Below are 26476 nucleotides of genomic sequence, written 5' to 3'. Positions count from 1 at the left end.
AATCTGTTTGAAGTCAAATGTTGAACATTAAAGTCAATGGAGCTAAAAATTTACAAATTTCAATTCGTTCATTATATAAAACAATAGCAAGTACAACTTTAGGAAGTAAAAAAAACCTTAATTAATTAATAAGGAAAGACTCAGATAACACAAGGCACGCCGTAATAGTCTCGCCAATATCAGAAAAATCGAAAAACTGCAAGAAATTGACACAAAAGTTTCCAGATTTTCTGTAATATTTCCCAGAAATTTGGCAAAATAAAGTAGAAAAAAATCAGCAAATTAGCTCAAAATAAAAAAACCGACTAACGTCGGATGAATTTTTCTCGAACGACAGTTGGGAAGCAATTAAATTCAGGGGTGTAGCTTAGAAAACTTCTTCGGGTGAAAAACTCCAACCTCATAGGGGTTCGAACCCGCGCCCTCCTGGATAGCCGTCTGACATCTTAACCACTAAGCTAATCCCTTTTATGTTAGTAAGCTAACCTCTAAACGGATAAAATAGTTAAACCAAAAATACTTTTTCAATTCACACCTCAATTTCTCGCTCTCTTGAAAACATCTTCGAGTCGTAAAAAGACAATCCCCCCAATACAATTCCATTTCCTTGTAAAAAATCCTTGTAAAAAATCGTTTAATCCTTTTTAAACAAACTATCAACTGTTCTATATCTCAGATAACGTCGACTAAATTGGTCAACCAAGCAGAATGTTAGAGCGACTAACCTAGAAACGTAGTCAGCTTGGTAAACGAGGCACAGAACTCGGCACTTTTAATGTGGTTCCCTGTAACTTCCAGTTTGGTCATCAAATCTCGCCTGTTGTAACAGAAATCATGTCTGTACAAAGTGACGTGACCAGAAGTAGTGCCAGCCAATAAAATTGCAGCCGTTTGAATTACTTGGCCAGATTTAGAGGAGTTGATATCGTTGTACACTGAGTTTGACAATAGTCTCTTCGCTGGATTTTTATCATTAGGAAAGAAAAGCAGAGACCACTTTAGACAAGTGATAGCACCAGATGATATGTCGTCTATTAGAACGGGAACACAGTGATCTGACTGAAACACAAATGATTCCAAAGCAATGTTGTCACGAAAATAATCATAGCCGGCAGATTGCCGGAAATTAGCCGCCGTTGACGCGCTTGATGCACATCGGGATTGAAACAGAAAAAGAAAAAAAGAGAAACTGACCAAATTGTTTTCTATTTTTTTCAGTGCCAAAAAGTGTCCTAATTCGGCGTGCAATTTCAGTTGGATTCTAAAACTATACTTAATTCAGCTTCTAAATTGGAAGCTAATAAGTTAATACCAATGTCAGCTAGCAATCACCCTAATGGACTTGGATAACCAAATTCTCAATGACCTAATGACTGGGCTTTATCGGTTTTTCCCATCTCTTTTGATTTTACTCTTTTGACCTTGACTGTATTCACTATCTTGCGTAATTCATTGAGTGAATGGATTTGAAACAGTTGAAACAGCGAGTAAGGTAATTCAAAAGTCAAACGTGAAAGTCGTGACTTATGCAAAACGAAACACGTGATCCAAAGGCAAAGCGAATTTAAAAAAACATAGCAGGACAAGTCCTGACGTACACTTCAAAGAATTTTCATTAACTAAACAAAAAACTAGATATAGAACAGACTATGAGTAAATTGGGAAAACCAATTTTTTAAAAAATCAGATTAAAAATCGAAAAAACAGTAAAAACAGTTTTTTGTTCAGTCAATGAAAATTCTTTGAATTGTACGTCAGGACTTGTCCTGCTATGTTTTTTTTTAATTCGCTTGTGAACAAAAAACCACTAACGAGAAATGGAAATTTAGCTCAAACGAAAAACATAGCAGGACAAGTCCTGACGTACAATTCAGAGAATTTTCATTGACTAAACAAAAGACTAGACCTACTGGGACTATGAGTGAACTGGGAAAACCAATTAAAAAAAATCAAAAATTTTTTAAAAAAAACAACATCAAAGTTAAACTGCAGTACGTAAAAAAAACCACTAGTGAAAAAGTGAAATTTAGTTTAAACAAATAAACTAGGCCTAGAATGAACAATGAATGGATTTGGAAGACCATTTAGAAAAAAATCTGACCCAAAAAATCGAAAAAGCAGTAAAAATCAAAGTGAAATGGCCGCCTGTGAACAAAAAATACACTAGCGAGAAAGCGAATTTTTGTTTAAACACCGTTTTCTCACTCTACTTTAAAATAAGAGCAAAAAAAATTCACGCCGCAAATCCACTCGCTTTTTCTCTCCACTTCCTTTTTCGGCGTGACCAAAATCGCTACTCCAATTTGACTTCAAAAATCATGAAAAGGTGTGAACAGATCTTAAAAAAGAAAGAGCCCCAATACATTTCAAATTCTTTGAATTGTATAAAAAGAAATAGCCGCTTGAGAGGCTGACGGCAGCCATTAACAATCCCAGTGAAGTCGGAAAAGATAACTCGCTTAAATATCTAAACTACGCTCTCAGTTAAGGAAATGATTTAATCCACAAAATTTTGCGTTTTTCTCTATTTTCTTCTCAAATGGAAAACGAGTAAATTTTTAGATCTTTGTTAATCTTCCGTTCTTCAATTACAGAGCAAATTAAATCAACAATTTTGGAACAGCATTCCAATTCTAATCACCGAAAATCTTATTGCTATCTATTGATTTCATCAATTTTCCGAATCTTGTCATATAGGCCGATATCTTGTCCCCAATCATTGGGTGAAATAATGAGCAAACGGTGCAAATCATAGGCGACAAATCTTAGCCTAGCATTGTGGATGATCAACGCATTGCTGTTATGGACAATGATTGTGTGAGAAAGTAAATTGGGTAACATTTGAAATTAATAACTTATAATCGCTACCACAAAAGAAAACAGCGAGGAAAAGTGAAACAGTAGCGCCTCTAGATGCCGGGCCAAATTACCCCAAATGTGGTTGATCTTAACCTGAACGTCGACAAACACCAAAGTAGAGTTGAATAGACCCATGAAGAGAACCTCCTCATAATGCGGGTGCCAGGTTAAAGACCTCACACTTTCTTCTACGCTGTACATTCCGTGCACATTGTCATTACACTTCATAACTGAGGACTTGTCTATGTTCACGAGAGAGCTGGATCCCTCCAAATTTTGTCTCTCCAGATTTGACACCACAATTTGCCCCGAGAAGTCACCGGCTGCAACGTACTTTTCGTTGGACGCACAACCAATACACGTTATACTGAACAAGCAACGACGGTCTAATGTGCCGAACTCTGAAAAAAAGGTTCAAGAAAAATAGATTGGCATATAAATATGTTGCGAACCGTTGACACTTTGTGAGCCGTTGAGTAATTGACTGTTTTTACCGAACCGAAAAATATGTTGAAATATTTTTATTTAACCACTGGAAACAAAATGTTAACAAGCATACGTACAAAACGTAAGTTCTTAGACTCGAAAGTTTCTGAACAGCAAACTAAGAAACAGGAATAACTTCTGCATTGAAATAAAAATTGAAATAAAAATATGCCAACATGATGCAAGAACCAATGATTATTCATTAATTAAACTTCAACTTCGGCTGATAAAATTTCTACAGACAAAATCAGAACTGATAATTGACGAATTCTAAAATCATAGTCAAGATTGCCGAAATCAAGTCAAAAAGAATTGCGGACCGCGGAAAATAGATAGAAAGATATTGAACTGCTTTGATGCTGTCGCTGGCGTGATCTTTAATAAAACACTAGCAAGCCCGCATAAGCATCACAAAATCATATCCGAACAGGTTTAAAAGAATAGAGGATTTTTTCGTGGCACCTCGGGTTCGAACCCTTGCCCCTCGTTTAACAGCCACAGCTCTTACCTCTTAGGCTACCGACGAGTATTTTTGGCGTCCATTACCTTATTTAACAGCAACTTTTGGTTAAGCGATAATTTTGGCTTTGCTGTGATTAAGGTGCGCTATGTTAAAGGAGCGTAATGAATTTGCATAAAAGGAGCTTCTACAACCAAATCCCAAATTTATTTCCGAGCACATCATACATCCTTTTCCTCCCCTACTTGGGCTTGAAAAAAAAACATTTGCAGAGCAGGCTCTTAGGCATGATTGAGCGGGCTGCATTCTTAAGGATCGTTAAAACATGTGAACATAGGAGCGCTGCTAAACATTGCGTTCAAGTGCGACTTAGATTTAATATATTAGATGAGAGGGAGAGAAGGAAATGGAGAAAGAAAGAAAAGACAAAGGAATAAAGAAAGAATGAAAAGAAGACATAAGTAACAAAAAAAACAAAGAAATGAAGAGGGGAAGAAAAAGACAACCAACTCACCAATTTTTTATCCCAGTAAACGATGCATCCTTTTCCTCCACGGCTCGGGATCGAACCCCTGCCCCTCTCTTCACAGCCACAGGCCTAATCCATTGCGCTACAGACTCCTGTTTCTGTTGTCTATTGAACTGGATACATTCGAAAAATATTGGTCGATGGCTTTTTGTCTCGCTTGTTTTTGCTAAACCGTATGCATAATGAGCAAAAAAACATTTGCAGATTAGGCACTTAGGCATGATCATGTAGGCTGCATGCTTAAGAATCGTTAAAACATGTGAATATAGGACCGTTGTTAACCATAGCGTTCAAAAGCAACTTACATTTAATATATTAGATATAGAAGAATAAATACGAATGGAAATAAAGAAGGGAGCAAGAACGAAAACAAGATTCACCATTTTTGAGCCAAAAAACAGAAGCTGGAGCGGTGATAACCGTTGCGTTCAAGTGCGACTTACATTTAATATAACAGATGAGAGGGAGAGAATGAAATGGAGAAAAAAAGATGAAGGAATAAAGAAAGAACAAAAAGAGGATACAAGTAACAAATAAAAGCAAAGAAATGAAGAAGGGAAGAAAAAGACAATCAACTCACCATTTTTTTTATCCCAGTAAGTTATAAATCCTTTTCCTCCCCTACATGGGCTCGAATCCATGACCCTCGCTTCACAGCCATAGCCTAATCCCCTTGCGCTACTGAAGCCCGTTGCGGTTGTCTGTTGAACCGGCTACATACGCAAAGTTTTCGACAATGACTTTTTTGTCTCGCTTCTTTTTGCTAAGCTGTATGCTTAATGAGCAAAACACAATTACAGATTAGACGCTTAAGCGTGGTGGTGGTGTATGCTGAATGTTTAAGGGTCGTTAAACGTCTGACGATAGTAGTGCTGTAAACCATTGCGCTCAAGTGCATTTTACATTCAATATATTAGATGAGGGGGAGAGAAAAAAATGGAGAAGGGAATAAAAGATGAAGGAATAAATAAACAACAAAAGGAATATATAAATTTAAAAAACAGAAACGAAGAAGGGAAGAAAAGGACAACCAAATCCAAAATTTAATTCCGAGTACATTATACATCCTTTTCCGCCCCTACTTGGGCTTGAACCCATGTCTCTCACTTGACAGCCACAGGTATAATCCCTTGCGCTACAGACGCCTGCTGCTGTTGTCAATCGGTACTGGCTACCGAAGCAAAATTTTTATCAATTTCTTTTTCGTTTCGCTTGTTTTTACTAAGCCGTATGCTTAATGAGCGAAAAACATTTGCAGAGCAGGCTCTTAGGCATGATTGTGTGGGCTGCATTCTTAAGGATCGTTAAAACATGTCAACATAGGAGCGCTGCTAAACATTGCGTTCAAGTGCGACTTACATTTAAAATATTAGATGAGAGGGAGAGAAATAAATGGAGAAAGAAAGAAAAGACAAAGGAATAAAGAAAGAATGAAAAGAAGACATAAGTAACAAAAAAAACAAAGAAATGAAGAGGGGAAGAAAAAGACAACCAACTCACCAATTTTTTATCCCAGTAAACGATGCATCCTTTTCCTCCACGGCTCGGGATCGAACCCCTGCCCCTCTCTTCACAGTCATAGGTCTAATCCCTTGCGCTACCGACGCCTGTTGCTTTTGTCTATTCATCTGACTACATTTTTGGTCATTGGCTTTTTGTCTCGCTTGTTTTTGTTAAGCTGCATTCATTCATAATGAGCACAAGAACATGTGCAGATCGGGAGCTTAAGCACGGTGGAGTATGCTGCATGTTTAAGGATCGTTAAAGCATATGAAGATAGGAGCGCTGTTAACCATTGCGCTCAAGTGCGACTTAAATTTAAAATAATAGATAGATAGATAGATAGATGAAAGGGAGAGACTGCAATGCAGAACGAATGAGTGAATATAGAACGAAAGGAAGATATAGAAAACGATTAAAAGGAAACAGATGAAAAAGAGAAGAAAAAGATATCCAAACCCAAGATCTTCACCGCAGTACACTAAGCATCCTTTTCCGCACCTACTCGGGCTTGAACCCATGCCCATCTCTTCACAGTCATAGGTCTAATCCCTTGCGCTACCGACGCCTGTTGCGTTTGTCTATTCATCTAACTACATACGCAAATTTTTGTTCATTGGCTTATTGTCTCGCTTGTTTTTGTGAAACTGTATTCTCATGAGCTCAAAAACATGTGCAGTTTGGGAGCTTATGCATGGTGGAGTAGGCTGCATGTTTAAGGATCGTTAAAGCATGTGAAGATAGGAGCGATGCTAACCATTGCGCTCAATAAAAATAAAATATTACCATATTTAATAGGCCAAACAGACACAGTAACATAAACCACATACCGTGGCAAGACACCTGTTACTGCTGTCTCTTGAATTGGCTACATACGGAAAATATTGGTCGATAGCTTTCAGTCTCGCTTGTTTTTTCTTAAGCTGTGTGCTTAATGAGCAAAAAAACATTTGCAGATCAGTCACTTAAGCATGGCCGTGTAGGCTGCATGTTAAAGGATCGCTAAAACATGTGAAGATAGGAGCGTTGTTAACCATTGTGTTCAAGTGCGACTTACATTTAATATATTAGATATAGAAGAATAAATACGAAGGGAAATAAAGAAGGGAGCAAGAATGAAACACAGTAGTGGATGAAAAACAAGATTTACCATTTATGAGACAAAAAACAGAGGCCATTCTTTGCACTGACTCGATCTCGAACCCATGCCCCTCGCTCCACAGCCACAGTTCGAATCCCTTGCACTACCGACGCCTGTCATTGTTGTATATCCGTAGTGGCTACATACGAAAATTGGTCGATGGCTTCTTGTCTCGCTTGTTTTTGCTAAGCCGTATGCTTAATGAGCAAAAAACACTTACAGATCAGGCACCAAAGCATGGTTGTATAGGCTGCATGTTTAGGGATCGTTAAAACATGTGAAGATAGGAGCGTTGTTAACCATTGCGTTCAAGTGCGACGTACATTTAAAATATTAGATATAGAAGAATCAATAAGAAGGGAATTAAAGAAGGGAGCAAGAAAGAAACACAGTAGTGGATGAAAAACAAGATTCACCATTTTTGAGACAAAAAAGAGGCTTTTTTCGTACCGACTCGGTCTCGAAACCATGCCCCTCGCTTCACAGCCACAAGTCTAATCCATTGCACTACTGACGCCTGTTACTGTTGTCTATCCGTTGTGGCTACATACGAAAATTGGTCGTGTATGCTGCATGTTTAAAGATCGCTAAAACACATGAAGATAGGAGCGTTGTTAACCATTGCGTTCAAGTGCGACTTACATTTAATATATTAGATATAGAGGAATCAATAAGAATGGAAATGAAGGAGGGAGCAAGAAGGAACCACAGTAGTGGTTGAAAAACAAGATTCAGCATTTATGACACAAAAAACAGAGGACATTTCTGGCACCGACTCAGGCTCGAACCCATACCCCTCGCTTCACAGCCACAGGTCTAATCCTTTGAGCTACCGACAACTGTTACTGCTGTCTCTTGAATTGGCTACATACGAAAAATATTGGTCGATAGCTTTCAGACTCGCTTGTTTTTTCTAAGCTGTGTGATTAATGAGCAAAAAAAAACATTTGCAGATCAGTCACTTAAGCATGGCCATGTAGGCTGCAAGTTAAAGGATCGTTAAAACATGTGAAGATAGGAGCGTTGTTAACATTTAATATACCGAAGCAAAATTTTTTATCATTTTCTTTTTCGTTTCGCTTGTTTTTGCTGAGCCGTATGCTTAATGAGCGAAAAAAAAACATTTGCAGAGCAGGCTCTTAGGCATGATTGTGTGGGCTGCATTCTTAAGGATCGTTAAAACATGTCAACATAGGAGCGCTGCTAAACATTGCGTTCAAGTGCGACTTTCATTTAAAATATTAGATTTAAAATATTAGATGAGAGAGAGAGAAATAAATGGAGAAAGAAAGAAAAGATAAAGGAATAAAGAAAGAACGAAAAGAAGATATAAGTAAAAAAAAACCAAAGAAATGAAGAGGGGAAGAAAACGACAACCAACTCCCGAATTTTGTATCCCAGTAAACGATGCATCCTTTTCCTCCACCACTCGGGATCGAACCCAGGCCCCTCTCTTCAGAGTCACAGGTCCAATCCATTGCGCTACCGACGCCTGTTGCTATTGTCTATCCGTAGTGGCTACATACGAATATTGGTCGATGGCTTTTTGTCTCGCTTGTTTTTGCTAAGCCGTATGCTTAATGAGCGAAAAAACATTTACAGATCAGGCACTTAATCATGGTCGTGTAGGCTGCATGTTTAAGGATCGCTAAAACACGTGAAGATAGGAGCGTTGCTAACCATTGGCGTTCAAATGCGACTTACATTTAATATATTAGAAGACATCGAAGAATCAATAAGAAGGGAAATAAAGAAGGGAGCAAGACGGAAACACAGTAGTGGATGAAAAACAAGATTCACCATTTATGACACAAAAAAAGAGCCCATTTCTGGCACCGACTCAGGCTCGAACTCATGCCCCTCGCTTCACAGCCACAGGTCTAATCCCTTGCGCTACCGACACCTGTTACTGCTGTCTCTTGAACTGGCTACATACGGAAAATATTGGTCGATAGCTTTCAGTCTCGCTTGTTTTTTCTTAAGCTGTGTGCTTAATGAGCAAAAAAAACATTTGCAGATCAGTCACTTAAGCATGGCCGTGTAGGCTGCATGCTAAAGGATCGCTAAAACATGTAAAGATAGGAGCGTTGTTAACCATTGTGTTCAAGTGCGACTTACATTTAATATATTAGATATAGAAGAATAAATACGAAGGGAAATAAAGAAGGGAGCAAGAATGAAACACAGTGGATGAAAAACAAGATTTACCATTTATGAGACAAAAAAACAGAGGCCATTCTTTGCACTGACTCGATCTCGAACCCATGCCCCTCGCTTCACAGCCACAGTTCGAATCCCTTGCACTACCGACGCCTGTTATTGTTGTATATCCGTAGTGGCTACATACGAAAATTGGTCGATGGCTTTTTGTCTCGCTTGTTTTTGCTAAGCCGTATGCTTAATGAGCAAAAAACACTTACAGATCAGGCACCAAAGCATGGTTGTATAGGCTGCATGTTTAAGGATCTTTAAAACATGTGAAGATAGGAGCGTTGTTAACCATTGCGTTGAAGTGCGACGTACATTTAAAATATTAGATATAGAAGAATCAATAAGAAGGGAATTAAAGAAGGGAGCAAGAAAGAAACACAGTAGTGGATGAAAAACAAGATTCACCATTTTTGAGACAAAAAAGAGGCTTTTTCGTACCGACTCAGTCTCGAAACCATGCCCCTCGCTTCACAGCCACAAGTCTAATCCCTTGCACTACTGACGCCTGTTACTGTTGTCTATCCGTTGTGGCTACATACGAAAATTGGTCGATGGCTTTTTGTCTCGCTTGTTTTTGCTAAGCCGTATGCTTAATGAGCGAAAAAACATTTACAGATCAGGCACTTAAACATGGTCGTGTAGGCTGCATGTTTAAAGATCGCTAAAACACGTGAAGATAGGAGCGTTGTTAACCATTGCGTTCAAGTGCGACTTACATTTAATATATTAGATATAGAGGAATCAATAAGAAGGGAAATGAAGGAGGGAGCAAGAAGGAACCACAGTAGTGGTTGCAAAACAAGAGTCAGCATTTATGACACAAAAAACAGAGGACATTTCTGGCACCAACTCAGGCTCGAACCCATACCCCTCGCTTCACAGCCACAGGTCTAATCCTTTGCGCTACCGACAACTGTTACCTCTGTCTCTTGAATTGGCTACATACGAAAAATATTGGTCGATAGTTTTCAGAATCGCTTGTTTTTTCTAAGCTGTGTGCTTAATGAGCAAAAAACATTTGCAGGTCAGTCACTTAAGCATGGCCGTGTAGGCTGCATGTTAAAGGATCGCTAAAACATGTGATGATAGGAGCGTTGTTAACCATTGTGTTCAAGTGCGACTTACATTTAATATATTAGATATAGAAGAATAAATAAGAAGGGAAATAAAGAAGGGAGCAAGAATGAAACACAGTAGTGGATGAAAAACAAGATTCACCATTTATGAGACAAAAAACAGAGGCCATTCTTTGCACCGACTCGATCTCGAACCCATGCCCCTCGCTCCACAGCCACAGTTCGAATCCCTCTCACTACCGACGCCTGTCATTGTTGTATATCCGTAGTGGCTACATACGAAAATTGGTCGATGGCTTCTTGTCTCGCTTGTTTTTGCTAAGTCGTATGCTTAATGAGCAAAAAACGCTTACAGATCAGGCACCAAAGCATGGTTGTATAGGCTGCATGTTTAAGGATCGTTTAAACATGTGAAGATAGGAGCGTTGTTAACCATTGCGTTCAAGTGCGACGTACATTTAAAATATTAGATATAGAAGAATCAATAAGAAGGGAATTAAAGAAGGGAGCAAGAAAGAAACACAGTAGTGGATGAAAAACAAGATTCACCATTTTTGAGACAAAAAAGAGGCTTTTTTCGTACCGACTCGGTCTCGAAACCATGCCCCTCGCTTCACAGCCACAAGTCTAATCCCTTGCACTACTGACGCCTGTTACTGTTGTCTATCCGTTGTGGCTACATACGAAAATTGGTCGATGGCTTTTTGTCTCGCTTGTTTTTGCTAAGCCGTATGCTTAATGAGCGAAAAAAAATTTACAGATCAGGCACTTAAACATGGTCGTGTAGGTTGCATGTTTAAAGGATCGTTAAAACATGTGATGATAGGAGCGTTGTTAACCATTGTGTTCAAGTGCGACTTACATTTAATATATTAGATATAGAAGAATAAATAAGAAGGGAATTAAAGAAGGGAGCAAGAAAGAAACACAGTAGTGGATGAAAAACAAGATTCACCATTTTTGAGACAAAAAAGAGGCTTTTTCGTACCGACTCAGTCTCGAAACCATGCCCCTCGCTTCACAGCCACAAGTCTAATCCCTTGCACTACTGACGCCTGTTACTGTTGTCTATCCGTTGTGGCTACATACGAAAATTGGTCGATGGCTTTTTGTCTCGCTTGTTTTTGCTAAGCCGTATGCTTAATGAGCGAAAAAACATTTACAGATCAGGCACCAAAGCATGGTTGTATAGGCTGCATGTTTAAGGATCTTTAAAACATGTGAAGATAGGAGCGTTGTTAACCATTGCGTTGAAGTGCGACGTACATTTAAAATATTAGATATAGAAGAATCAATAAGAAGGGAATTAAAGAAGGGAGCAAGAAAGAAACACAGTAGTGGATGAAAAACAAGATTCACCATTTTTGAGACAAAAAAGAGGCTTTTTTCGTACCGACTCGGTCTCGAAACCATGCCCCTCGCTTCACAGCCACAAGTCTAATCCCTTGCACTACTGACGCCTGTTACTGTTGTCTATCCGTTGTGGCTACATACGAAAATTGGTCGATGGCTTTTTGTCTCGCTTGTTTTTGCTAAGCCGTATGCTTAATGAGCGAAAAAAAATTTACAGATCAGGCACTTAAACATGGTCGTGTAGGTTGCATGTTTAAAGGATCGTTAAAACATGTGATGATAGGAGCGTTGTTAACCATTGTGTTCAAGTGCGACTTACATTTAATATATTAGATATAGAAGAATAAATAAGAAGGGAAATAAAGAAGGGAGCAAGAATGAAACACAGTAGTGGATGAAAAACAAGATTCACCATTTATGAGACAAAAAACAGAGGCCATTCTTTGCACCGACTCGATCTCGAACCCATGCCCCTCGCTCCACAGCCACAGTTCGAATCCCTCTCACTACCGACGCCTGTCATTGTTGTATATCCGTAGTGGCTACATACGAAAATTGGTCGATGGCTTCTTGTCTCGCTTGTTTTTGCTAAGCCGTATGCTTAATCAGCAAAAAACACTTACAGATCAGGCACCAAAGCATGGTTGTATAGGCTGCATGTTTAAGGATCGTTAAAACATGTGAAGATAGGAGCGTTGCTAACCATTGCGTTCAAGTGCGACGTACATTTAAAATATTAGATATAGAAGAATCAATAAGAAGGGAATTAAAGAAGGGAGCAAGAAAGAAACACAGTAGTGGATGAAAAACAAGATTCACCATTTTTGAGACAAAAAAGAGGCTTTTTTCGTACCGACTCGGTCTCGAAACCATGCCCCTCGCTTCACAGCCACAAGTCTAATCCCTTGCACTACTGACGCCTGTTACTGTTGTCTATCCGTTGTGGCTACATACGAAAATTGGTCGATGGCTTTTTGTCTCGCTTGTTTTTGCTAAGCCGTATGCTTAATGAGCGAAAAAACATTTACAGATCAGGCACTTAAACATGGTCGTGTAGGTTGCATGTTTAAAGATCGCTAAAACACGTGAAGATAGGAGCGTTGTTAACCATTGCGTTCAAGTGCGACTTACATTTAATATATTAGATATAGAGGAATCAATAAGAAGGGAATTAAAGAAGGGAGCAAGAAAGAAACACAGTAGTGGATGAAAAACAAGATTCACCATTTTTGAGACAAAAAAGAGGCTTTTTCGTACCGACTCGGTCTCGAAACCATGCCCCTCGCTTCACAGCCACAAGTCTAATCGCTTGCACTACTGACGCCTGTTACAGTTGTCTATCCGTTGTGGCTACATACGAAAATTGGTCGATGGCTTTTTGTCTCGCTTGTTTTTGCTAAGCCGTATGCTTAATGAGCGAAAAAACATTTACAGATCAGGCACTTAAACATGGTCGTGTAGGCTGCATTTTTAAAGATCGCTAAAACACGTGAAGATAGAAGCGTTTTTAACCATTGCGTTCAAGTGCGACTTACATTTAATATATTAGATATAGAGGAATCAATAAGAAGGGAAATGAAGGAGGGAGCAAAAAGGAACCACAGTAGTGGTTGCAAAACAAGATTCAGCATTTATGACACAAAAAGCAGAGGACATTTCTGGCACCGACTCAGGCTCGAACACACACCCCTCGCTTCACAGCCACAGGTCTAATCCTTTGCACTACCGACAACTGTTACTGCTGTCTCTTGAATTGGCTACATACGAAAAATATTGGTCGATAGCTTTCAGACTCGCTTGTTTTTTCTAAGCTGTGTGCTTAATGAGCAAAAAAACATTTGCAGATCAGTCACTTAAACATGGCCGTGAAGGCTGCATGTTAAAGGATCGTTAAAACATGTGAAGATAGGAGCGTTGTTAACCATTGCGTTCAAGTGCGACTTACATTTAATATATTAGAAGATATAGAAGAATAAATAAGAAGTGAAATAAAGAAGGGAGCAAGAACGAAACACAGTAGTGGATGAAAAACAAGATTCACCATTTATGAGACCAAAAACAGAGTCCATTCTTCGCACCGACTCAGTCTCGAACCGATGCCCCTCGTTTCACAGACACAAGTCTAATCCCTTGCACTACCGACGCCTGTTACTGTTGTCTATCCGTAGAGGCTAAATACGAATATTGGTCGATAGCTTTTTGTCGCGCTTGTTTTTGCTAAGCCGTACGCTTATTGAGCAAAGAAACATTTACAGATCAGGCACTTAAACATGGTCGTGTAGGCTGCATGTTTAAAGATCGCTAAAACACGTGAAGATAGAAGCGTTGTTAACCATTGCGTTCAAGTGCGACTTACATTTAATATATTAGATATAGAGGAATCAATAAGAAGGGAAATGAAGGAGGGAGCAAGAAGGAACCACAGTAGTGGTTGCAAAACAAGATTCAGCATTTATGACACAAAAAACAGAGGACATTTCTGGCACCGACTCAGGCTCGAACCCACACCCCTCGCTTCACAGCCACAGGTCTAATCCTTTGCACTACCGACAACTATTACTGCTGTCTCTTGAATTGGCTACATACGAAAAATATTGGTCGATAGCTTTCAGACTCGCTTGTTTTTTCTAAGCTGTGTGCTTAATGAGCAAAAAAACATTTGCAGATCAGTCACTTAAACATGGCCGTGTAGGCTGCATGTTAAAGGATCGTTAAAACATGTGAAGATAGGAGCGTTGTTAACCATTGCGTTCAAGTGCGACTTACATTTAATATATTAGAAGATATAGAAGAATAAATAAGAAGTGAAATAAAGAAGGGAGCAAGAACGAAACACAGTAGTGGATGAAAAACAAGATTCACCATTTATGAGACCAAAAACAGAGTCCATTCTTCGCACCGACTCGGTCTCGAACCGATGCCCCTCGTTTCACAGACACAAGTCTAATCCCTTGCACTACCGACGCCTGTTACTGTTGTCTATCCGTAGAGGCTAAATACGAATATTGGTCGATAGCTTTTTGTCGCGCTTGTTTTTGCTAAGCCGTACGCTTATTGAGCAAAGAAACATTTACAGATCAGGCACTTAAGCACGGTCGTGTAGTCTGCATGTTTAAGGATCGCTAAAACACGTGAAGATAGGAGCGTTGTTAACCATTGCGTTCAAGTGCGACTTACATTTAATATATTAGATATAGAAGAATCAATAAGAAGGGAAATAAAGAAGGGAGCAAGAAGGAAAGACAGTAGTGGATGAAAAACAAGATTCACCATTTTTGAGACAAAAAACAAGGGCCATTTCTGGCACCCATTCGGGCTCGAACCCATGCCCCTCGCTTCACAGCCGCAGGTCTATTCCCTTGGGCTACCGACGCCTGTTACTGCTGTCTACTGAATCGGCTACATTTGTTCAGTTTTTTCGGAGTGTTTACTACATTTTAGTTGCCATGCTTTATTAATAACGCCCTTCATTATGCATGAGTCCTCTATTGACCTTGGAAAGGTTGAAAGTAAACTGAAGGCACCTTCATATTGTTGTTATAAGTCTTTATAGAATGAGGTGTCATTAATAATAATAATTTGTTCCTGCGTAATAGCAGCGGAACAGCATTAGGCCACAGCTGCCTTTTTCTTATTATTCCCCACATTTCAGACTGTTCTTTTTATGAGCATCATTGCTCTTTTTTTGGTGATGATGGCCACTTTTTTTGCGTCTAAAACTTTCACGTGGTACCATCATTGCAGCCAACATTGGTCAGGCCATGGTCAACCTGAAGCTATGGTTAAGTAATCGCTCATCGTTTACACAGACAGCTTCACGGAGGCAGGGGATTGAACTCTCAATCATTGGCGTGTAAATCACACACCTTACCCCTCGGCTATTTATGCTACCGAAAAATTGGTCTCGAAATTCAGCTTAAACGCACAGCTATTGAATTGAACAAAAGACGTCACTTACATAAAAGCAGCTACGGAGTGGTGGCATGAAGAAGTAAACAAAATTGCTGTTTGGAGGTTTGCGTCGTGAAGAAACGCAAGATCAAAAATAAGCGTCAGACGACGAAACAAAAACATAGCCGGAAGACTTTCAAAAAAACCGGACAATTGACGGGAAACACTAATATAGAAACCCTGGAAAAAATGTTACGTTCTAAACTATGATGAATACTTAACATTAACATCAGATTTAAAATCTATCAACCGTTAACATAAGCAAAATAAGAAATTTCATATATTCTTCCAAGTCCTCTATTTTTCGTGACTCCGAAACAATTATTCTCAGAGCACCAACTGACACGATTCTCATCCACCTTGACTTGATACATGATGGAAATTTTTTTTAAAATAAATACCGAGACAACCGCAGAAAAAGGATGGAGACAAAAACAAAAAAAATCCGTTTTAAGAAAAACAATAAGCTGCAGAGTCAAATTGATCTCTCTCGAACATTTTTCATAACCTTTTCAAACCAAGTTCAAATCAATGATTCGAATCTACACAAATGTTAGGTTCAAATCTATACAAACAACAATAAACAACGAAAAACAGACTAGGACCAGAACATAAATTGTCTCAAACATGATCATTCAATTCATTGAAAAGGTGAACTATCAATCGTTCAAGTTACTAATGTTATCAAACCGGGCATAAGCACGGTCCCAGGAAGCTAACTGCACAAAATGAAGTAAAACTATCGATAATCTAAAGAAATAGGACGATAACTTAAAAAAAAATAGACACAAAGTGACTATGCATGTATAAAAAAAACTGTCAACAGTGGTCAAAACTACTCGTAGAGTGCCATAAAATGAGAAAGAAAAGAGTAACTGCTAAAATAACACCAAAAACAACAAAATGACAAAAAAAAACAGCTAATTCCATCTAAATTCCTAAAAAGTATTCGAAATGTTCAAAACGGTTCCCAATTGCATATTTACTTTTTAACATACTTTATATGAACACTTTAACGGAAACAGTCAGTTAAAATTAACAGCTTCTTTTAAGGAGCCGCACGTCATCAAATACTTTTGCACGCTTAGAAAAATATTTTGAATGTCTTTTCTCTCCTCTCAATAATGAAGGAACAAATATTCAAACACCTTGACGCAAACGCCTTTGTTTCACCTGCAGCATTGATTTTAACATCCAGTCTCACTGACACTTAACGCATTCAGAAAATAGTCTCATCATAATTACCCCTCGGTTCGTAAAATCAACAATATCACCAAAATATAGTTACACTCAGCTTACAGCTATAATAACTTGTTTAAGTAGCAAATTATCTGAGCAATTTGTTTTTAAACTAGGGCTTTTAAAGGTTCAGTTGATTTTCCGAGTGTCGAGAAATTTGAGATAACACGTAAGTACGAGAAAAAAAGCTATTGTCATTTATTGATTTGCTCGATGCCACCAAAGAAGTGTAATCAGTGAAATAACAGTTATTTTATGGAATCTAAAAGCGTAGATCTCAAATTTTCTTCAAATGAGGCCAATAAAATGAAGTATTTAACACCAAAAACTGAAGATTGTTATGTAACGCCAATTTTCTGAAATAGAAGAATTAGACTGTCGTCCGATTTCTATCCCCTAATGTTTGCTTAATTTTTAAGCACTTTTTTTTGGGGGGGGGGGGGTTGGAAAAGGGATGGGAGTGGAATGAGGGGCGTCTAAACCGCAAAAAACTGCCCCTCACATGATTTTTTGTCTTCTCAGCCAGCTTTGATATCTAATAACCGAACTGATAAGCGACTCAATGCCCTCTGGGCTTTATCCCGCTTTCAAAGACCAAAAGTCAAATAATCAGATATAAAAACTAATCTAATCAGATAGAAAATCGTTAGTTACGAAAAAATCTCAAAGAAAGATCAAGAGCCAACAGGACTAACATAATTGATACAAATTTTGTTTCAGAACAATAAAAAAAAGCGTTAAGGTCAGAAAACTCGATATCAACTTTGGTCATTCGGAATTCAGCATGAAACCCCGACAACTATTTTTGACTTCAAATCGTCCAGCAAAGCCAAACATAGCCGGCAGATTGCCGGAAAATAGCCGCGATAGACGCTTGTGGCCTACCATGAATTGAAACAACTAAAGAAATAAGATTGACAGATCGACCACCAGCTTTTTAATACACTAGACTTTTTGGGTTAGATTCGGACTGTCATTTTTATTAGACAAATTTAACCTACATGGAAAAAGCCCTAATGGAGCTTTTTCAAAATTAATATTCGATATGAAAACTCAAGACTCTATTACTCAGGAATCAGGGCATATAAGTTTGGCACTACTTAGATGCAGACTATTGACCTTTAATTAGTAAATGTTCATTAAATTTAAAGTTCCATAAGTGAGTTCAGACGTCATTTTTTAGTGAGGTAAGTCACGCAATTGACCTAAAAACAGAAATGACATCACAAAAACAAATTTTAACTGCAAAGCAGTAGAAGTCACTGAAGTCATTGAAAAAGTCCATTCCAAGAAGTCAGGGTAAGATGAAACAAAAATCTGTTAGACGAAGTAAAAAAACATAGCAGGACAAGTCCTGACATATAATTCAAAGTATTTTCATTGACTAAACAAAAACTAGACCTAAAACAAACTATGGCTGAATTGGGAAAATAATTTCTTAAAAAATCAGGTCCAAAAATTAAAAAAAAAACAGAAAATCAATGTCAAAATGCCGCATGTGAACAAAAACCACTGGCGAGAAATGAAAATTTGGTTGGAACAAAAAACTAGGCTGAGGATGAGCTATGAATGGATTGAAAAAACCATTTAGAAAAAATCCGATCCACAAAATCGAAAAAAGCAGTAAAAATCAAAGTGAAATGGCCGCATGTGAACAAAAAAAAACACTAGCGAGAAAGCGAATTTTTGTTTAAACACCGTTTTCTCACTCTACTTTAAAAAAGAGCGAAAAAAATTCACGCCGCAAATCCACTCGTTTTCGCTCCATTTCCTGTTTCGGCGTGACCAAAAATCACTACACCAATTTGACTTGAAAAATCATGAAAATGTGTGAACAGATCTTAAAAAAAGGACAGCGCCCCAATACAATTCAAATTCTTTGAATTGTAAAAAAAATAGGAGCGCAATAATAGCCGCCTGGAATTGCTGACGCGGCTATTAACAAACAAAAGGACTCTCATGATACTTAATTAAAAAAGTAACGAGCAAGCTCACCCGAAGATTGTCTTCCTTCAATTTTGGATACCACGATCTCGTATTGTGTAAACACAATAACGAATTCTGGAGCAATCTGAATAATAGCCACATATAGGTCCCCGACGTCTTTGGAAACCGACATAAACGACACTCCACTTTTCTCATACTCAGTCCAGTTGATAAAACCATTTTTTGCGTTCTTACTTCGTATTTCCTGCTTTGTAGGCAGCTCAACTTCAAATTCACACCTATCAGCAATGAAGATGTCACGAATATTGATCGACATTAGAACTCCAGGATAAACCATCAATCTCATGTAAGTGTTGCATAGCACTGGGGAGCAATTTCCCAAATTAATCCACGAGATTGTTCCCAAGAGAACTCTATTAGCCATGCATACGACAGACACCTTCTTCGACGCCCTGGAATGAAGCATAAAAAATATTCTAAAAATCACCGAAACGGATTTTTAAAAAAAATTAAAAGATTTTAAAAATCAATACTCCTGTTCAAGCCGTAAGAAAAACTCAAACACTTACATTTACTTAAAGAATACTCAAAATCAAAGATTATATCAGAAACTCATTTATATTTCTGAATCTTTTCCGTTTATGCCCCCCCATCTTAGTAGTGGGCGCGTATTATTTGCACCCCCCAAAGGCAGGTACCCAATCTTAAAATAATGATTAAATATGTAATGCTACTTGCTCTGTATATGGGGTGCATGATTTACTGGGGGTGAGGGCACAACGGAAAAGATCCGATTTTTTATGCAATAAGAATTAAATTCAGAGACTCTTAGTTTGGTACAATCGTGGTTGATCAACCATACCAGGCCGATTGCTGGCAAATGGCCACAATTGGTTGGAATTAAAACAAGCGAATAAAAATTGATTGTACGAAAAATTGATTGCACCTTGTAGTCAGACATACTCTTGTTTCTTAATGAGACGACACAGGTTGGCATTGTTACCAATAAACATTTTAATATTGGTTTATCCCGGTTCTAATTTTGACTTCATTTATCGTTCAAATTAGATTGCTCCGCTGTTTGAAAGCACTTTCAGCACGATGAGAGAAGAGTGAAACTAGCCTAGAAAAATCAAAAAGACTGAGTAAAATGTCAAAAAAAGCAGAAAACAGGTAAGGCAAAAAACTTTTTTATATAGCAAAGTAAAATAAAACATAGCAGGAAAAGTCCTGACTAACAATCCAACAATAGACCCAGAAACGACAAGAAATTGATACGCAAACGCATTTTGAAAACATAAACCCACTAATGTCGGAAGAATTGCTCTCGAACGACAGGCGGGTAGGAAAACATTTGACCCCACCGGGATTCGAACCACTGAGATCCCGCTTCTTAACCCTATGCACTGCTATTTGTTCCTTATTTTAGCTATGCTGCAGCTTTATATTAGCAGCAAGCTTTACTTTGGAGTGCGAGCAATAGAGATTACTTAAAAATGAAGAACGAAAGCGTGAAAAAGTCATTTGAGAAGTAAAGAATGTTGAAAAGCGCAAAATGGTTAAGCAAAAAATGTGCATAAAAAGACTAACAGGTTTACAATAATTGCTATGAACTTCGTTAAAGAGCAATTAAAAAACGATAAACAGAAGTCAAATAGCCACACGTGAACAAATAATCAGAATCCGAGAAAGCGAATTTTCGTGCAAAATCTTGTCAATCACTCGCCAATATGGCAAAAAACAAGAACTGGTGAAAAAGCCTTCAAGGCAAAAGGGTAGGATAGGTCAAAATTGAATTTTGAAGCGTATTAATTGCTTCATATTGTCAAAAAGTTATCTAAAAGCGCTATTACCAGTTGAAATAGCCGACATGAACTTACTTCTTTCTCTGAAAAAATGAAGTTTAATTTTAAAAAACGCATTGAAAAAGCCATACTTGACAAAAATTTACTAAAAAAAATTCACACCTACTTGCTCTCGCTCAAAAATGCAACCTGAACTGAGAACACCTTCTCCACTCTTTATGCTTCTTCAGAAAATTAGCGAGAAACTTTATAATAACGCAAAGCAAATCATTTCCTGTTTTCAATACACTCAAACGTAACTACAGCTCAAATAAACATAGCTGAACAACATCGGACCACCTCTCGTTCTTTTCTTTTAATGCTCAGATGTTATTTTCTGATTGAGAATCTGTATAACTTATTTCTGCTTCTATTAGTTGCTCTGAAATAACTTTCAATTAGAGCATCATACACTCAATTTACTCTATATCCTTGAATTAAAGTCAATTTAAAATGATAGAAAAGTCGGACGGAGAGAGGTAAGTCATGCGTGACAAAAAAAATCACCCAAATGCACAAAAACTAAATCCACCAAGATAGAATAAACGACAGCAGGGAAGCAATTCAGTCGAAATACCACAAAAGAATGGTTGTAAAAAATCTCAAAGACGAAAAAAACCAGAAGGCCAATAACAATCCCGGCTATCGCTTTGCGGCTATTAGAAACAAAATCAAATCCTGAAATTTACTTTTCTCAATAAACTTATACAAGTCGCCACTCCAAATCAATTACCTTCAGCAGACTTTATGATATTCAATCAATGAGCTGCTACACAATAAACAATCTGAAAGATAGGTGGCGAAAAAAACTAAGAGAAAGACATACAAGAAGGGGACAAAATTTCTAAACAAAAACAATGCTAAATTGAAATCGCCAAGCCCTCTATAGACTGTAGGAAACTCAAAAATTGCTTAAAACAGCGTCCAAAATGGCAAAACACCAACAAATTGGTGAATATTTCAGGTTGATGTTGAACATGGTCCAGAGCATAGCAATACTTGCGTACAAATTCGAGGAAATCATTTGGGGATAACTGGTGAGTTACAACTAAAAAACTGCTTTGAACATGCCACACTTGAACTCGCTCTTAGCGAAGAAATTTTTTGCACCTAATTCTTTTGCTCTCTCAAATAAATGTATGAACAAAGAAAATTGCACGATTGGCGCCCGAAATTCTGAAAAAGCCCTTTCATATTTCTTCTGCTCTTAAACAACCAGCGAGCTGTTGGCTTCGATAATAACCAGCTAGGGCTTAGCATGTTAGCGTTAGAGGGGAGGGGGCGGGGTTTGGGGTTGTTGAGGACGAGATGTCGCTAGGACGAGATGTCCCTCCAAATCGCTTGGTTGAGGAGGATGGACGGGTGGGGAATTTTGGGGGGAGAGGGTGACTGATGGGGGTGGGGGTGACTGCGTGCTCAGACTTTTAAGTGAAAGGCCCTAAAAGATCTTAATGTCCTGGCGTTTCCTGCTTAACCTGCTTTTGAGGACAAAGAGTCAAAAAAAAATCAGACAAAAAATGGGTCAAGCAAAAAATCACAATATAATTGCTATACTTCGTTTGAGAGCAATTAAAAACCTGAAAAATTACAAATGTGTACCATTTAATTCAATGAAGACTCTGTATAACCTTGAAGAAATCTTCATGGTAGCACTACCAGACTAACTCTAGATTGTCCAGTAAACCACAGAAACAATCCCAAAAACCTTAAAATGAGTAGAAATGAGCGTAAAATCAGAAAAGGATAAAATGGGTCTAAATTCGATAAAAATTGCCCTTGTTTCTTTTAAGCGAACATACCTCAATAAATATCGATCAAATTGAATGATCGCCAAAAAGACTAGAACAACAAATTACAACCAAAAGAAATCCGCAAAGGCTGGTTAAAAAAACGAACAGTACAAAATGGACAAAACAGGACAAAACGAACAGGACAAGATTCGCTCAAAATTGCATCTTAAAGTCTAACACGTGGTTCGAATCGCCAAAAATGATTCCAAACGCGCTATTACTGGCTTAGATAATTGAGACAAACAGCTTTGGCGGAAGAAATTAAGATGTAATACTAAAAAACAGCTTTGGAAAAGCCACGCGTGATCAAAAAATAACTCTCGCTTCACACCTCAGCTTCTCTCTCTCTCTCTCTCTCTCTCAGAATACTGCATCAACAGAAAAATTAAATTCTCGCTCTGATTTGGACTTTTGTCCAGCAGATTGACCTAGAAACTTCTTTTCACGTACGGCATTTGAATTCTTTACCACATACTCTAAAATTAGAAGTCACCAATTTAAAAAAGAGAACAAAACCGACTAACATCGGAATAATTGCTCTCAAACGACTAGTATGAGCTCTAATCAATTGCAACCTGCTTCAGACGTGGGGTTGGGGTAGCCTAAATTGGAGTAAGAAATTCACTAGGGAGCTTCAAATAACATCATTAGAGATTAATATCTACCACTATGAAGATTTAAAGAGAAAAAATGACACTAATTTCGGCGCACTTATCATTTGACTTTTAGTATTGAATTTCCGCCAATTGAGTTCAGCTGCTTGAAATTGCGATTGAGAGAGCATTTTAGATCACGCAAAACGCAAGGGCGTAAAAGTCACTCGAAAAACGGTCAAGCAAAAATTTTGCATTAAAAAAGACACACGTTTACAATAATTGCTTCTCTTCGTGGGCAATTAATTACCCTTACTCCTCTTCGAGACAAGAAAAAAATTAGGAGCGTTATAAAAGCCGTCTAAGAAGATGGGAGCGGCTATTAAAATTATTGAAGTTAAACCTCAGAAGGGATCAGACGCCCAGAATAACAGTTATGCTCTTAGAGAATGAAGACTGCTGGCATGTCTCGATAACAAACTCTGGCAGCAGCAGCTCCCTTGTGAATTATTTTTTATTGCTTATTCACTCGTGTGAATTATTGATTTAACAGATTTTTCGTTTCGGGAGAATTTTGATAAATGTTGGCTTGGGAACTTAGTAACACGGATTGCCTGATAACCTGCGGTTATCAAATTTGGAGAAAATCAACGTGAATAGTTTCAACCTTTGATGTTTAAATCCGAACAAAATAAATACCTGTGTAGAAGAACGCAATAGCCTTTGTTGCATTCAAAATATCCAATTTTCTGCTGAATTGACAAGACTATTTCCGACTCCAACTTGAGAGTGTCTCCATCTACAGTTCGAAAGTCGACACTATATCCAAACAAATCCAGATCTTTGCTTGAATTCAGACCCTTGGCCATAACTGCAGGAAGATTTCTCCGAATACACAGCAATTCATATTGTCTTCTAGAGTAGCTATAGCCACTTGGCGAGGAGATAAATTGGACATACTCAACACACGTCCGCATTGAGGTCAAATAACACAACCTACATCCTTAGAGACAAACTAAACACTTCATTTTGAAAATTTTCTCAGTCAATTAAATTTTGGTAGAATCGAAAAATATTTTTAGGCAAAAAAATAAAGCAAATATTCGACATCGTTTTCAACATGATCTAAAATTTGATCAAAACTTCTTCGTTGTTCCTCGTTTTTTAATGATCAAGTGAGAAACGACGCCATCCTCGTACGCTTTACGGCCCATACTTAGGCTTACTAAATAGCTTCACGGTATGTTGTATGTTATAAGGTTCTTGAAATCTTCGCATCCGTTAGACTGTGGATAGACTATGATAAAGCTGTTATAATCTGAAAACCCCCATTCTTTAAAAAAAAAATGTGCTTTTGAAGGCATCTGTACTGTTTTTACAATCTAGAAGATCTATTCCCGAGTTATTTCAAAACAATAATTATCCGACACTGCATCATATTATTTAAATTAATCTGAGCTCCAATCTAAGGCAGTCGAAATACTAAGATTACATGTTCAGGTCAAACTCAATCATTTTGAGATCAAAACGATTCTGAAGTTCAGTTTGCCTCTACTGCATCTCACCATTTTGAATCCGGATCATTACTAAGGTGAAAACACCTTCGAGCGCCACTGCCGCGAATTGACTGTCATCAGAAATAGAAATGTGTCTGCTTTTCAAATCTGCATCTTGCAGGTACTCCAGGCCAGATTGAGAGTAGAAGTCATTTGAGCTCATGTCCAAAACGTCCAACAGCTCACGCGAGTTCATATCCCACAAAATAATCTCACCGTCGAAATCGCACGACAATACATGACGCGCATTGGAGCAAATACAGGCAACGCATCCTAGAAAACAAAACTTGCAACTATCATTCAGATCTGCTCTAGCGATCACGTAAAGCATTTCACTAAAAATGGACGACGACCAGCTTGCTAACTTTAATTTTCTATCAAATTCCAGCCTATCCCAATCATAATTCAATACAAACGTCTAATGGCATCGAAATAAACCTACTTGCGGTGGCTGCAACAAACCAATTAAAAAGATTGTTTTGAATTTGTTCAATTTTGGCGCTTACTCAAAAATTTGGTACCAGTAGTCAATTGTAATGGCTTTCAATTCTGTAATGGCTAACTCAGTCACTAGGTGCTGCTTTCCACAATGGAACAAAAATTGGAATTATGGATTTAAAAATAGATGAATGAAAAAGATTACAAGTAACAATAAAAAATTGCTTTACAAAATAAACACTCGCAAACGACAGGCGAGCGCTTGGCTTCGGTAGTAGCCAGCTGGGTCTTAGAGATGGGGGTGACCGGAGTATGTGAGGGGGAAGGGGGGGGTAAGGTTCAAATGATTGGGGTAGGGTTGCGAAGGCTAGATGAGAGGTGGTTCAAACCGACAAGTGGAGGAGGGTGGACCATGGGAATGTTAAGGGGGATGGGGCTGATGGCGGTGGGGGGGGGGGGTTGGGTGACTGAGGGGGTCAATAATAACCGCCCTTCACACAAAAAAATTGTCTCCTCAAAACAGTTTAGGTGAATCGCATTCTTAGAGTATAGCGAGGCTTAGGGCTCTAAGAGCGCTACCTGTCTAAGAGGGCAGTTAAAGCCCTCCGAGCGCTACCTGTTTATCTCGCTTTTGAGGACGAAAAGTCAAATTGGTCAGATAAAAAATCGGTCAAGCGAAAAATTGCATTAAAAAAGACCAACAGGACTAATATTATTTGGTAGAAACTTCGTTTGAAAGCAGTTAGAAATATGCAGCAGATGTCCTAGGTCTAAAACTTTCCTTGTTTTTATCACAATCAGTTTCCAAATCTGACATAAGGAAAGGATTAATGAAACTGAGAGACCAAAAATTTGACTATAGCAATTCATGCCCTTGGAAGATCCGCTGTAGATGCAGCAACTGTATAGCATAAATTTTAGGTTTATTCTTTTTTGTTTTATTTGTTCCATGACATCCGTTTTATGTACATTTTGTTTAGCCACTTTTGTACCCCTTAAAAGGTAATTCAAGTCTTTTACTACTACTACTACTACTACTACTACTACTACTACTACTACTACTACTACTACTACTACTGCAGAAAACTTTTAATAGGCAACTATTATAGATGCTGAGCGAATGGATATGATGACATTCTAATTATATGAATGAAATAAAAAAACACTTACGTCGGACGAATTGCTCTCAAACGACCGGTGGGGTAGCCCAATAAATAAGTCAAACACATAATTTACATTTCCACAACGGAAACCCAGCTCTTTCTGTGCGTACGAAAAATTAAAACCCTCATTTACCAAAAATCTGAATGATTGCAATTTAGATCACGCAAATTTCAAGAAGTCAAGCGGGGAAGAAGTCAAATCACTCAAACATGCGACGGAATGAACTAAAAAAGCGCGAAACCGAAGCAACGCATCCTAGAAAACAGGACTATCATAAACATCTACTCTAGCTATCGCAAAACGTTTCAATGCGACCAGCTTGATATTCCCAATTTTTCA

General features: G+C 38.1%; 1 protein-coding gene across 2 annotated transcripts in view; it reads right to left on the bottom strand.

Moving 5' to 3' along the window:
* The window catches only part of LOC142341647 (uncharacterized), a 40018-nt gene that overhangs the window by 6773 nt on the left and 6769 nt on the right, over positions 1–26476 (bottom strand). The window contains exons 2-6 of one of the 2 annotated variants that reach the window (XM_075392761.1): positions 24545–24808; positions 23679–23982; positions 18801–19204; positions 2953–3260; positions 726–1059 (exon numbers count right to left, since the gene is read on the bottom strand). In XM_075392761.1, the coding sequence (XP_075248876.1) occupies positions 726–1059; positions 2953–3260; positions 18801–19204; positions 23679–23982; positions 24545–24808 (1614 nt within the window). The remainder of the gene's footprint in view (positions 1–725; positions 1060–2952; positions 3261–18800; positions 19205–23678; positions 23983–24544; positions 24809–26476) is intronic. The other variant, XM_075392762.1, reaches the window with a different exon arrangement.

This window comes from Convolutriloba macropyga, chromosome 6, assembly GCF_964194025.1.
Source record: "Convolutriloba macropyga chromosome 6, txConMacr16.3, whole genome shotgun sequence".
NCBI lineage: Eukaryota > Metazoa > Xenacoelomorpha > Acoela > Convolutidae > Convolutriloba > Convolutriloba macropyga.
Note: the sequence above shows the minus strand (reverse complement) of the source record. Positions and strands in the feature narration are given on the sequence as shown.